Source organism: Phyllostomus hastatus, unplaced genomic scaffold (genome assembly GCF_019186645.2).
Source record: "Phyllostomus hastatus isolate PE091 unplaced genomic scaffold, TTU_PhHast_1.1 phas_contig_1, whole genome shotgun sequence".
Taxonomy (NCBI): Eukaryota; Metazoa; Chordata; class Mammalia; order Chiroptera; family Phyllostomidae; genus Phyllostomus; species Phyllostomus hastatus.
Window position 1 is genome coordinate 42,967,501 of NW_025333498.1, and position 12,908 is coordinate 42,980,408.

The 12,908-nt window shown below is 36.5% G+C and overlaps 1 protein-coding gene across 2 annotated transcripts in view; it reads left to right on the forward strand.

The window, feature by feature from the left end:
• The window catches only part of ZEB2 (zinc finger E-box binding homeobox 2), a 132,512-nt gene that overhangs the window by 82,041 nt on the left and 37,563 nt on the right, over positions 1–12,908 (forward strand). For both annotated transcript variants that reach the window (XM_045831705.1, XM_045831714.1), the window contains exons 3-4: positions 5,854–6,111; positions 10,982–11,053. In XM_045831705.1, the coding sequence (XP_045687661.1) occupies positions 5,854–6,111; positions 10,982–11,053 (330 nt within the window). The remainder of the gene's footprint in view (positions 1–5,853; positions 6,112–10,981; positions 11,054–12,908) is intronic.

Genomic DNA, 12,908 nt, shown 5'->3' on the forward strand with positions numbered 1-12,908 from the left:
TTATTTTAGATTAGTTTGAATTGTACAGCATAGTGGTTAGACAATCATATACTTTAAAAGTGATCCCCATTTATAAATCAGGAAATTAATGTTCATGTTTCAGTGGCACATGTTTAAATTCAAAAGAAAATCCCTATTTGAATTTTTCTTTGCCTTGTTGTACCTCTCACAAGTTCCACTTCCCATTATGAAAGGAGAAATTGAACCTTGAATTTAGTCCTATAATCTTCATCCATCCAAGTGCAGAGGTAACAAGTTGACTATGATGTGGAATGGGTGTCAATGGTGAATCTTCCCTGGAAAAACAAGTCACTGGATAAAAATTCTCAAAAAAGAGCTGGTCTCTGTCCTTAGTACCACAGTACATGGGCGTTCAGCCTTGGGGGGAAGAGGAGCAAGAAAGGGTGCCAGTTCAGGTGAGGAGTCTTAGAATGTTTCCTCAACACTTACCACGCATAAAAAACATCAGGAGAAAGCAAGTAGGCTGTTAATCCAGTGGCTCAAATGTAAATGACCTCCAAGTGGGTAAGCATAAAAAGATTTAGGAAACCAAATGACTCAAAATTTCAAAGGACTTCTTTTAAACTTTAAGCCATATTATCAGAAGAGATATTTTAAAAATATGGTTACATATCTGTATCACAAATTAGTTGAAGGAGCAAGCATACTCTCTCCATCATGGCCTCCTACTAGAGGACACTTCTGCAAATCAATATTTAAATGAAGAAACAACACCAAAATTGTGACTTGGCATGCACTCAAATCTTCTCTTTTCACCTGTAGCTCTACCACTTATCACAGCAACAGACAAAAGAAGATACTGGCATGACAGCCCCATTTTTATTATTATTTCAGTGGTTATCAGTGTTTTATACTTCGCAAAGTGCCATCGCATATACAACTTCTTAGGCTCCTGTGTCAATCTCATAGACACAAAATCCCTTATTATTTATATCCATTTGCATCAAGTTTACTTGAATGGTAAGGCCAAGGCCACACAGCTGGTTATATGTTGGGGCTGGGACAAGAAGACAGGTCTTCAAACTCATAATTCTAGGAATTGCCTCTTTATTTCTATTGTTTTCAAACTATTGCAGGAAACATGGTGTATTGTTAGATTCTGGTAATTGATCAAATTAGTAGGCTTCTATAACTTAAATTATGGGTATCTTTGAAAGTAACAATCATCAAAACAATTCAAAATTAAGTGGCATTCTCCACTTCGGGACATGAGAATCCCCCAAAGTCCCAGGGATTTCCATTCCCTTATTTGGCTATTTGGACTTTAAATTTAAATTGCATTCTTCACTGGGGATTTGCATTATTACGTATATTTTTGTGTAGCTGTTGTACGCTGAAAGACCTGCCTTATAGCTCTGGTTTTTGCCACCAACTGGCTGCAGGACCCTAGACAAGTCACTTGACCTTGTGCCTGTATCACCTCCCTGGTCTTGTGTGAAAGGTTGACTACAAGTGCCTTCTAGCACTACAGCTTTATGATTCTATTTCTCCAAATAGATAGTAAGCTTCCTGAGGTGAGAATAACACAGCTGTGTATCCTCTGGACTTACCACATTGTAGGTAATAATTAATGTTTGAAGATAGTATTGAGAGACTTAAGTATTGGCACACTTAGCTTGAGTGGAGTTATAGGAAATCATTATCAACTGCTGTGTTAACAATTAACTGTAGCTAATCCACATGTATAATTTTTCTTTACATCAGTAAAACTTCTGCTTCTGGTGAAGATGAAGTATCACCTCTTAACATCACTTCTTTTGCATGTTAATACATTAGCAACCGATATCTGTACTGTAACTGACAGAACAATGTAGAGAAAGCATATAAGTATGAAAAGGGGTTAGCTAGGTAACATTGTATAGGGCATCTTCAAAACAACAGTTCTGGTATTTCAAATGTCAAGCTAATTATCAGCAATGTTTAAATGCTATGATAGACCATTTTTGCAAATGCTGAAATTTTCCAGCAGGTATGGACTTTATAAAAATGTCACGTTTGCTGCTATTCTGTTACATGTCACCAGAATACAAAAACTGAAGAAGAAAAAAAACAGTTATATCCATAGACAATGAAGAGAAACCATTATTTGTTTTGCATATGATTGTAAAATTAATTGGTATAGTGATACAATTTAGAGTATTGTTTACCTAGATGGAAGAATAGAAAGGCTTTAATGTAATGCAATCTGGTGAAGTGAAAATAATGCTTATTATAAATAAACTATGAAACCTTTTAAATATAGGTTTTTAGTAATACATATTCAGATATATCTTTCCAGGCCCATTTGCTATAAAGCAAATTTAAGTATCAGCTTTATACCCTTTGGTAACCCCCATATTACACATGCAGTTTTAGAGAAAATGAAACTTTAATATGATTCGACATAAAATGGGGAACCATGCCAATAATTCATATGTACTTCATATGCAAATAGTTTTATCTTATCCATCAATTATCATGTAAACATGTATCACATGGCGAATTTCTCTGTAATACAGTACAGTACCTGTATATAATTATAGGTGCATTTTGCCAAATGCAACTGTTACACAGAATTGTAATTAATTCCTCTGAAGATTACTGGGAGAGTTTTGGATACTAATGCTGTTTTTGGACATTTATTACTGCTCTTTAGTTGGCTTTTTGCTGTGCCTCAGAGACAGATGTAAAATTAGTGTCTATTTTGAGCCAGAAAACAGTACATCTTTCCTCTTGTTTATTGAATTGCAGAAAGGAATTCTTTGGGCTCCCACTTCTTTGTGGTTTGAAGTAACTGTCTGTTTTTCTGCCAGCCATGTAGCTCCAATACACGTATAAAATTTTACTGAGGCACATGCAAGGGGTGGCTTGTTTGTCCTAACATAAGGACTGAGTAGAACTTTGCTACATTACACAGGTAGTTCTATACTTCTGAGTGCTGAAAAAAAAATGTACTGTAAGTTTAAAAATACAGTGAACGAATATATTCTGCCCAATGACCTTCATTTAAAACCACTATACATTGGCTATTATACAAAATTGAATCTCTACTTTTCAGAGACAGAGCTATGTTATTAAGACCTCTTTATGCCAATGGAAATGATGGTAGGCAAAGAGTAAAGATGTGAATAAATGGGAAAATGAGCTTATTTTATTTTGTAACATAAATAGGGGTAAACGCATCATGTATTGGCCATTCTATAATGAGAATATTCTGTGGTGAGAATTTACCCACTACTTTAGGCATATTCACTGACTAGACTTGAGAGAAAAATATAAAAGAAAATCCTGGAGATTTAGAAGTGGGGGGTAAAGTAGGGAGTAGGAAGTGCATTGTCCATATTAACAGATTTAATATTGGTTGTCAGAAGGTAAACCAGAAAGAACAGATTTCAGATATAAATATTAACTTTATGCTGAATTGTTTTACCTGAATTTAAAAAGGAGGGGCGGGGGGTAGGGGGTGGTTGGGATACCACCATAATGGCTATGGAAATGGATATCCTAGTTAACATAGCTCTGGGAAAGATGCATACTGCTTCTGTAAGTGAACTTGACAGCAGTTATTTATTTACTTTAAAAGTATTTACTACTATTTGTGAGAGAGAACCCTAAAGGTTGTGAAGTATTGTTGGCCTGCGAAGGTGATGGATGCTGTACTCCTGACCCTATATGGTGAGACATGACTTCATTGCTTGTTTAGATTGTTCTGATATTTGGGACTCCTCAAGGGCTGTTCATAAATCATTTATCTCTTTTTTTCCACAAGAAAATATTTCAATTGTATTGCTGCAGGAACACTCACGTGTCACACGGGAGACTGTGGTCCATGCAGAAAAAGACCTTAAAAGGCATGGTTTTTTTTTTCCAGGATAAAGGCCTTTTAATGCCTGTCCAGCCTTAGATAATTTTATTCACTCCTTCTGGACCTTTCTTTATTCCTCCTGTGCCCAGAGATCAGTTTTTAGGAGGTGGGTTGAAAGCTTCCCAGGCCTTAGGAGCTTTTGTTGTAGCCCCCACTACTCTCACCGCCTCCCCCCTCCCCGAACTCAGCGTTCAGAAAATTTGTAAAGAATCTTCTGCTTGTTGCTAAGAAATAGTTAAATCTCAGTCACCAGGGGGGAAAAAAGAAGCACATTATTGATTGTACTAAGGTATATCTGGACCACACAGCTAGAGCAGAGATGTTAGAATATCTCTCTTTTTGTAGATCTGAGGGCATTACCCAGCCTGAACTTGCCTAAGCCCTTGTGGTCACACCTCTTGAAAAGGTTTTGTTTCCCCCGTCAATTGGTATTCAAACCAGGTCAGCAGATTCTGTTTGCCCGGCTCCGCTGCCGTTTTCATTTTAATTTGCACCTGTTGTGCAGTTGTTCCGAAGGCAAGTGCAGACCCGCGGATTATACAAAGATCATATTATGAGCAGATATGCACGGTGTAATCTTTTTGTCCCCAGCCTCACATGACAAAAAAAATCTCTCTCTTTTTGTTCCTTTTTTACTCCCTGGGAACCTGTCAAAGCAAACAGATATGACTGACTAAAATTTGTAACTAGACATGTTTCCAGAATTCTCCAAAAGCATTATGAACCTGACACACAATCCTTTTCATTTTTTCCCTTCTTTTCTGCCACTTTTGTATAATCCGATAGCTGGCAAGAGCCACTTGAGATAGCTCAGTTGATAACTTAGCGGAGGATTGCTTTATTAGGCACAGAGAAATCAAAATGAACCTGAAAATTGTTTGCGCTTTTTTTTTCCACAGGCTTTTTTTTTTCCTTTCTCTCTCCCTCTTGTTCCCATGATGTCATGGTTCTAACTTGTTTTTTTGTGTGTGTTTCTGGAGAGTTGGGTTAACAGTTCTTGGCAATCCTGTGTGTGCGTAACGGCTGGTGTGTTTCTCTAGCTGAGCTAATGCCCCGTGTTTATTACTCTAATCTTTCTTGTCTGGTGGTAAAGTGGACAATTTATGTACTAGCATGTAGGCCGAGAGCTTGTGAGGGCTGACTAATTCAGAAACAGCCACCTTCAATTGAGTTCACAGACCTTATTTACAGGCTGTCTATTTTAGGAAAAGCTACTGAGCATTGCTGGGACTGAGGACTGCGAGAGCGGCCCGCCGGTTCTTGGGAGTTATTTTAACATTGGTGTTGGCCTTGCCGGTGTCACTTTGAAATCTGCTGTAATTATGGCACTAGGAAGACATCTCAATGGTAGTATTAATGGCCCAGAAGATATGGCTTTTCCTCATTTTCTGCTTAAGAGATTGGGATAGAAATGGCCTTAGCACAGGACGGTTGATATACAAGCAGCAGTGACCATTTCAGACTGAGCAGGTTTGTGTATGTGTTTGTGTATTTGGGTAAATAGATGGACATGTTGTGTGTGCGTGTGTGTCCACTGTTTCGAGGAATAAAATCACAGCTAATAAAGCGAAGTCATGTTGTATTTATAGTACAACATTTTATAGTAAACACTCCATGTCACTAAGCTAATCAAAATGCCGATTGCAGATCTATTTTATAAGTTTTTATGGAGCATCAAAAGTGCATATTGCAATGCATCTCTTTCAGATGCCATACAGACATATTTTTGAGTATACGTGCTTCTGCTGCTTTTTAAAATTTCTTATCTTTTCAGTAAAAAAACTACTTAAAATCACAGAGTACCCTGCTTTAATTGAATAAGAATAAAAATGCTAAAACATGAAAGATATTAATTATATTTTCCTGACATGGTTGGGTGATTAAGTTATGAAAATATTAATTATTTTTGATTTAACTAAACAATTAAGGGTGACTGATATTTCTCAACAGAGTGTTTACAGAGTGTGTGTTCTGTGCTTCCTCTTCAGTGGTGAACTATGACAATGTAGTGGACACGGGTTCCGAAACAGATGAGGAAGACAAGCTTCAAATTGCTGAGGAGGACGGGATTGCTAACCCTCTGGACCAGGAGAGGAGTCCAGCTGGCGTGCCCAACCATGAGTCCTCCCCGCACGTGAGCCAAGCTCTGCTGCCAAGGGAGGAAGAGGAAGATGAGATAAGGGAGGGTGGAGTGGAACATACCTGGCACAGCAACGACATTCTGCAAGCCTCTGTAGATGGTCCAGGTAAGTGTCAAAAGCTACTTGGCCCCTTCCTGTGCCTTCTTTTCTACCTAGTGGAACATCCACAACCAAATAATTAAAATATTTCTTCCCATGGCCCTTGCAGAATAGAGATACCAAAGCTGGTGACAGATTATGAAGTGATAGTTGTGTTATCACATTACACCACTGACATCTTAGGAAGGGATCGTGTTTAGGTTTTGATGCAAGTAGCATGGGAACCACATTTTAAGAGCCCAGCGTGAAGTCCCTGCACCACGTTCACAATGTGCACGTCATATAGCGTGATCAAGACAGATACTTTCAAGCTAGGAAATGGAAGCAATCTAAGAAGTCACAACTGACATAATTTTGAAAGTTTTGTGTGGAAATTATGTAGCAATATCAACTAAAAACTGTCAGTTTAATGCAGTTTCAATGTCTGTCTGACACCTTCTATTGTAATTCAACCATCTAATCATTCTTCTTTGTTAGTGTGAATGTGGTTTCACACTTTTACCTGGTCAGGTAGCTTTTTTATTACTTAACAGCTAAGTGCTTGATAATGATGCCGCTATTTGGTGGGAATCTCTGGGGAAGTAAAAATGGCCCATAGCCAGCTGTAACAAAAATAAGGTGAATTATGTTCAAACTAAAACTTCAGATGCCACTGTGCAAATGGAAATGTCTTCTTGGTCTAAATTTACTTAAGACGGAACATCACTGCCATGTGAGGTGATTAACAAAAGAAAATTAGTCTTTCCCCCTAAACTGCCTCATCTCATCTTTATTTGGTATGGTGATCTCACCTATAAAAAATTTTTGAATGACCTTTCCAGTTCACCTTGTGCCTCCTTAATCTCTATTCTCAGGACCCAGAGAAAGCTATTATGATTTACACCACCTTGTTTTTCCTCTTACAGTATAAATAACAGTAGTGTTTCTTTTTAATAGGTGAAGTGGGTGGGAAGGGAAATAAGTAAACATGAGTCTACCTATTGCATGCCAACTATGCTTTAATAAAGAATTAAAAGAGTCTGTGTATATGCTATTGTGATGTCGCAGACTATAAAACACTGAACATAGGCAGAGTAATTGTTTGGTATTCTGGAAGGAGGAAAATAAAAGCACTTCCACTAACTAAAGAAAATTAATGTGAAAAAAAGAAGAAGAAATGACTGATGGCAGTGTGAGTGTGGTGTATTTGTTTTTCATTTTCCTAATATACCGTGCCAAGTTTTATACTCTTTCTGTTTCCAATTTTGCTTTCGTGAAGGTTTCTCGAATCTCAGCAATCCCACACATAAACATTTATCGTTATATCCATTAAGACTTAAGATTTTAGATTTTCAACTATGAGGGAGAACTCAGCCAAAGATGCTTGAAAGATAAATACGTTTAATTAGGGGCAGAGGATGATCATTAAAGGAAGTCTGACTGCTGCAGAAGTCATTAACAATCTTAAATGAAATTTTTATTTTTATGATAGCCATTTACATGTATAATAAGAGCCAATGATTCTTGGGAGCAGTGTGACAGAAACAGAGTGTGGCGAGAACTCATGTAAGACATACTATTTAAATGAGCTGGTGTTAGCTATTCATATTTGTTAATGAACTAGATATGCAGGGCTATAAGAATGAATGTTCTGATGCTTTAAATTTTAATATCTAGAAATCAAGGGCAAGGACCAATTACTAGAATTTCCACCCTTAAAGGAATAATTAATAACGATATAACAAATGTACGGCTCCAAACTTCTAAAAAAAGTTTAATTTAAAAAAATTAAGATCGATAAGTGAAAAACAGCCAAAACACCAGTGTCAGGCTGTGGTAGTTTGAAATCACAGTGGCGTTTTGTGTTGGTCATGGATCATAATTCTAAATGTTTTAATGTACAATACTCCACGTGAATGTATCACAGACCCTGTTATCACCTGTAGTTGATGGTTCCTGTGATGCAGACGAACAGGCTGTTCTTTGCTCTTACCTTTATGGTAAATAAACTCCCATTCTGGAGTCACAATAATTAAATAAAATGTAAATCCCTAATTGCATTTGGCTATGTGGACCAAGAAAGTTGCCCGGCTATTACCTGTCTAGTTCTAATGATTAGTAGTGATTTATTGTTCTTTTTTTTATTGTTCCAAAAGTGGTGCCTTGATGTCTAATGAAAAGAAATTGGTCTTTAAAAGCTACCCATTGTTTATCTCGAGTCTTAGATAACACATTTTTCTTCTGATAAAATATTTTTCTTATTTATTGTCCAAAACACACAATATAGACAATAATTCTAATTCTGGTGCTGTTTTATTTAGTAGTGTTTTATCCCTGGTGCCTGGCTGTCTACCATCATACCTCAGCACATAGCTTTACTCTGAGATAAGCCCCCTCTGCTTTGCTCTTTCTCGCTTGCTTTCAGTAGTTTGTCTGCAGGATGCAGGTTTTGAACTGAAGAGCGCAGTGGAGTTCTTACTGTGCTTTTCCGGTTTCAGCACAATCAAAGTTTTGTGTTTAGAATTGTCCTTGACATTCTTTTGTCCCACAATGGGGTGGACACAGTGTGCTGGAAACCATGACATCATTATCATTGACACAGACTTAAATAAATCACCTGCATCTTGGCCTCTTTCTGCTTATTCAAGGATTCTTCTTCTTAAGGAAGAAAGTGCTCTTTATTTTTACAAGCCTTCATCCCAAGGGTGACTGGAAAATGCAAACTTTTACAAGTGTTTTAAAAATAAATATACTATGTGGTTTCAGACACAGTATGCTGAGTCAGAGGTGTCTTGGAAAATGTTTAAGGTTAGGCGTGAGGCAGAAAGACAGCCAGTATTGCCATTAATTCAGAGGAGGTACTCCTGACCCCTGTATTATTATGTCCTCTAAATATGGTTCATGTGAAACTTAATTAAATGGGCAGACACATAGTATTTCAAACACATACCTGGAAAGGCTTAGTGTTTCATTTTAATACATTGAGCTTGATATATTTTTTAAAGGTTTGGTGCTCAGCAAATTGAAGCAAAATACATTCTAGGTAAAAGTGACTCCATCTCAGTTGCTCAGCCTTCAGTAAGAGGGTATAGCTAAGGTTGCTACAGAATGCAGCGCACGAAGTGCCGACTACACAGTCGTGTGCCCAGCCTTTAATAATTTGGGAAGCAACCACCTAGTGTAACTTCTCTTTACTTTTTCATAAGAAAATGACAATGAGGAAGGAAGTACAGCAGAAATCTTGAACATTACCACTATTATGCAAAAAAAAAAAATACTGTTAACTGTTTTCCCCTCAGTGACTTGATCTCTCAGATGGAAAACTTATGATACTTCTGACTCTTAGCTACCAGAAATCACATGAGATGAACGAGGAAGAAAGACACAAAAGCTATATTTATATCTAGTACTGAACTTCTCAGAAATACCTTAATTTAATTCCTTGCAGAGACTGATAAAAATATCATATGAGAAAGCCTTTCAACGGATCGATTATTACAATTGACAATACAATATTGCTATATATTGAACTTCTGAATGTTTTATGCAAAATGTCTCTGTGAAAACAGTCCTTAAATAAGAAAGAAGTCTAGGGCCAAGAATAAATTTAAAGTGGTTGTACAGTTTAAACAAATACCATTCAAATTTTCTGAATGTTATATGTTCAGTGGCATTAAATTAGCATTTATTTATTTTACCTGATGAAGTCCATGATTTTTCAGCTCTGGAACCAGACACAGATAAGCTTTAGGATATTACTTGTAAAGGATGTATTTTAATGTTGCGGTAACATTTGCTAGAACTTGTTCTTTTATTAAATAATTATGGCTAAAATGTGATGAGTGAAGAGTGATTAGAATAAATTTGGGGATTCAGAGACCTGTTTATAAAGTTTCTCTTGTTTTATAAAATGAGTATCACAGAGACATATTTATACTGGATCATGTTTGGTTCTCATTAGCATTGTTGTTATAAAAATATAATTTTTAAAAGTTCATGTTTCATTTACGTGTGTGGAGGGTTTTGAACTGTCAGTTGTCCTCTGCCCTCTCACATATGCAGCAATATGGTAAGCAGAGAATTCAAGAGTCCTCCTATTTTTCACACTCTTCCTATTTTAAAATATGGCAGTTTTAGAAAATGGCCTTTTATCATTTATGAGTCTTTAATGTTATATATTTTCATCTTCATCAGAACATTGAGCTGTTGTTATGTCTGTATGGTTTTCCTCAGAAAATGACTCTGATTATCTACTGATGCATAAATGGGGAAGGGAGATATTTATGGAGTGGTAAGGAAAGGAATAAGGAAGGCATGTTTTCGAACATTATATAAAACAGTGAAACAGGTGTCTTCAGTACCTCTGGGATGCTTGTCTTATAAACTTTCTGGGATGCTTGTCTTTCAAGTTCTGATATGGGGAGCTAGGTTTTTAAAAATATGCTTGCTTAGGTTAGTGCCATCCAAAGGAGGGAAAAGTGTGAAAATAAAATAAGGAATTCTGACCCACCACTAATCTTCCAAGGTTACTAGAGGGATAGCAGCTAGCGTGCCTGTTTGTAAGTACAAATACTAGTTGCTTTTGACTCTTATTGAAAAAATAATATCTTTTCCCCTGTTTGTCACTAGAACTGCCACCAGAAGAAAAGCCCTTCATTTGCCCCAAATAAGCACCTCTGTTTTTCACAGCTTGCAGTAATGCTTAAAGTAAATAAGTTCTTGTGCAGCTAGCACTATTGGATTCATTCAATTGCCTGAACAAAGCTATTGTTTAGAGGTTTACAACAAGCCTTTTCTCTGTTTCCTTTCAAAGAATCTTCCTTGTTCCTGTGGTTGGCATGCTTAATAGTAAGCCTTTTTACAATTTTCAAATGCTAAAGATAATTTTCCCCCACAGAAGAAATGAAGGAAGACTATGACACTCTGGGGCCGGAAGCCACGATCCAGACCACAATTAACAATGGTACAGGTAAGTGTTAAGTTGACCACACTAAGATCACATTTGTCCCGTGTCTTGTGAAGTTAGTGAGTATCTCCATGACTTCACAGTTAAGCCAGGCGTTACAAGGCTCTTATTTTGTTTCGAATGAGAACTCTGTATTTTGGTATTTTAGTCAGCAAATAGATCTTAAACCCCTAATTTGCCTGTGAAAGTTGAGAAAAAATGAAGTGGATGAATGCTTTCCAAGCATGAGTTTGGCAAATTTCTGTAAGTAATTTTTTTTTATTTTAAAAGACTGCACAAATAATTTTAATATCAGAATATAATATGCCTCTTTCAGCCACCACTTGATATTTCTCATTCAAAGTTCAAATGATATGATCGAATTTCAATTGTAAAATGCTTTTTTCAGAAAGATAAACCAAATTTCCATGAATATCTCTCATAAAAATTGATCATGTGAGGTCCTTTTTATTCTTCCTTTACTTTAATACTCGGTATTCTCTTGCCCTTCTAAATAATATTTCCTAAGCAAAGTCCTATAAAGAAAAACTGACGATTTTACTTTTTTTTTTAAGATTTTATTTATTTATTTTTAGGGAGGGGAGGGAGGGAGAGAGAGAGAAACATCAATGTGTGGTTGCTGGGGGTTACAGCCTGCAACCCAGGAATGTACCCTGGCTGGGAATCGAACCTGGGACACTTTGGTTCCCAGCCCGCGCTCAATCCACTGAGCTACACCAGCCAGGGTGATTTTACTTTTTTTTTAATGAAACTTAAAAAATACAGTAGGAAGGTAGTAAGTGGTGTTTTGTTTTACTCTGCTCCTGCTACAGAATGGAGTATCAGGACAATTGTGACAGTCCATGTTCTTTCCCCAGGACAGCGTCTTCTCTCACATTCTTACATCACCAGAGCAAATTTACATTGACTCTCGATGTTTATCTCTCTTTTCCCGAGTAAGGCCAACCAATTTCGGTGTTTCAGACAATCCTGCAGACTACCATTACAAATATCAGCATAGTGCCCAATATAATGTCAACTACTTCCACTCAACTTACCAATCAAAAATAGTTAGGGATTTGTGAAGCTTTAGAAATATAAACAATTAAGATGATATTCACGTCTCACGTATATTGATACACATCATAATAGACTGCTCGTGCTCTGCTTCTATTCATAATGTTCTTATTAATAACTTACAAGGCACTAATTTGTTTTCTTTAGTGTTAAATAAGGGGAATAATGGAAATCTAGGTACAAAAATAAAATGGCACAATATGGGATTAGGAAAAATGTAAAGAATAAGGAATCTACAATCCCAATGTTTAGGTACAGTTCTGGCAATAACTGGATTGTGACCATGGGCAAGTCAGTTACCCTTTTTGGAATTCACTGTCTACACCTGAAAAGTGAACTGATTGAAATAGATGCTTCTTAAGAATATTTCTAGTCTTAATAGTCTCTGTTGCAGGAGTACCCTCACCATGTAAAATAGAAACATGACAAACTAATTTTACATAAAAACATAATAAATACCACAAAGTAGATACTTTTTATGATGTCCCAAACTCATGAAGTCAGAAATGGCTTCATGTTTCTGTTAAAAATAAATATTAAATTACAACTTTGAGCATATATAAATGCTCATTTTATTAACTTTATAGGCATTTAAGGTGTCACAAAAGGAAATGTATCACACAAAGTGACAATTTACTAGCCGTTTTACACACACTGAATGTCTAAAGTGAAGTTAATAAAAATTGTTCCTACTCAGAAGATTTAAAAATCAATTTTCAATGTTCTTTCACCTAGCTTTAAGATCCTTTTTTCTTAAATTACTTATTATTCCATAGAGTTTATATGTATTCAGTCAATAAAT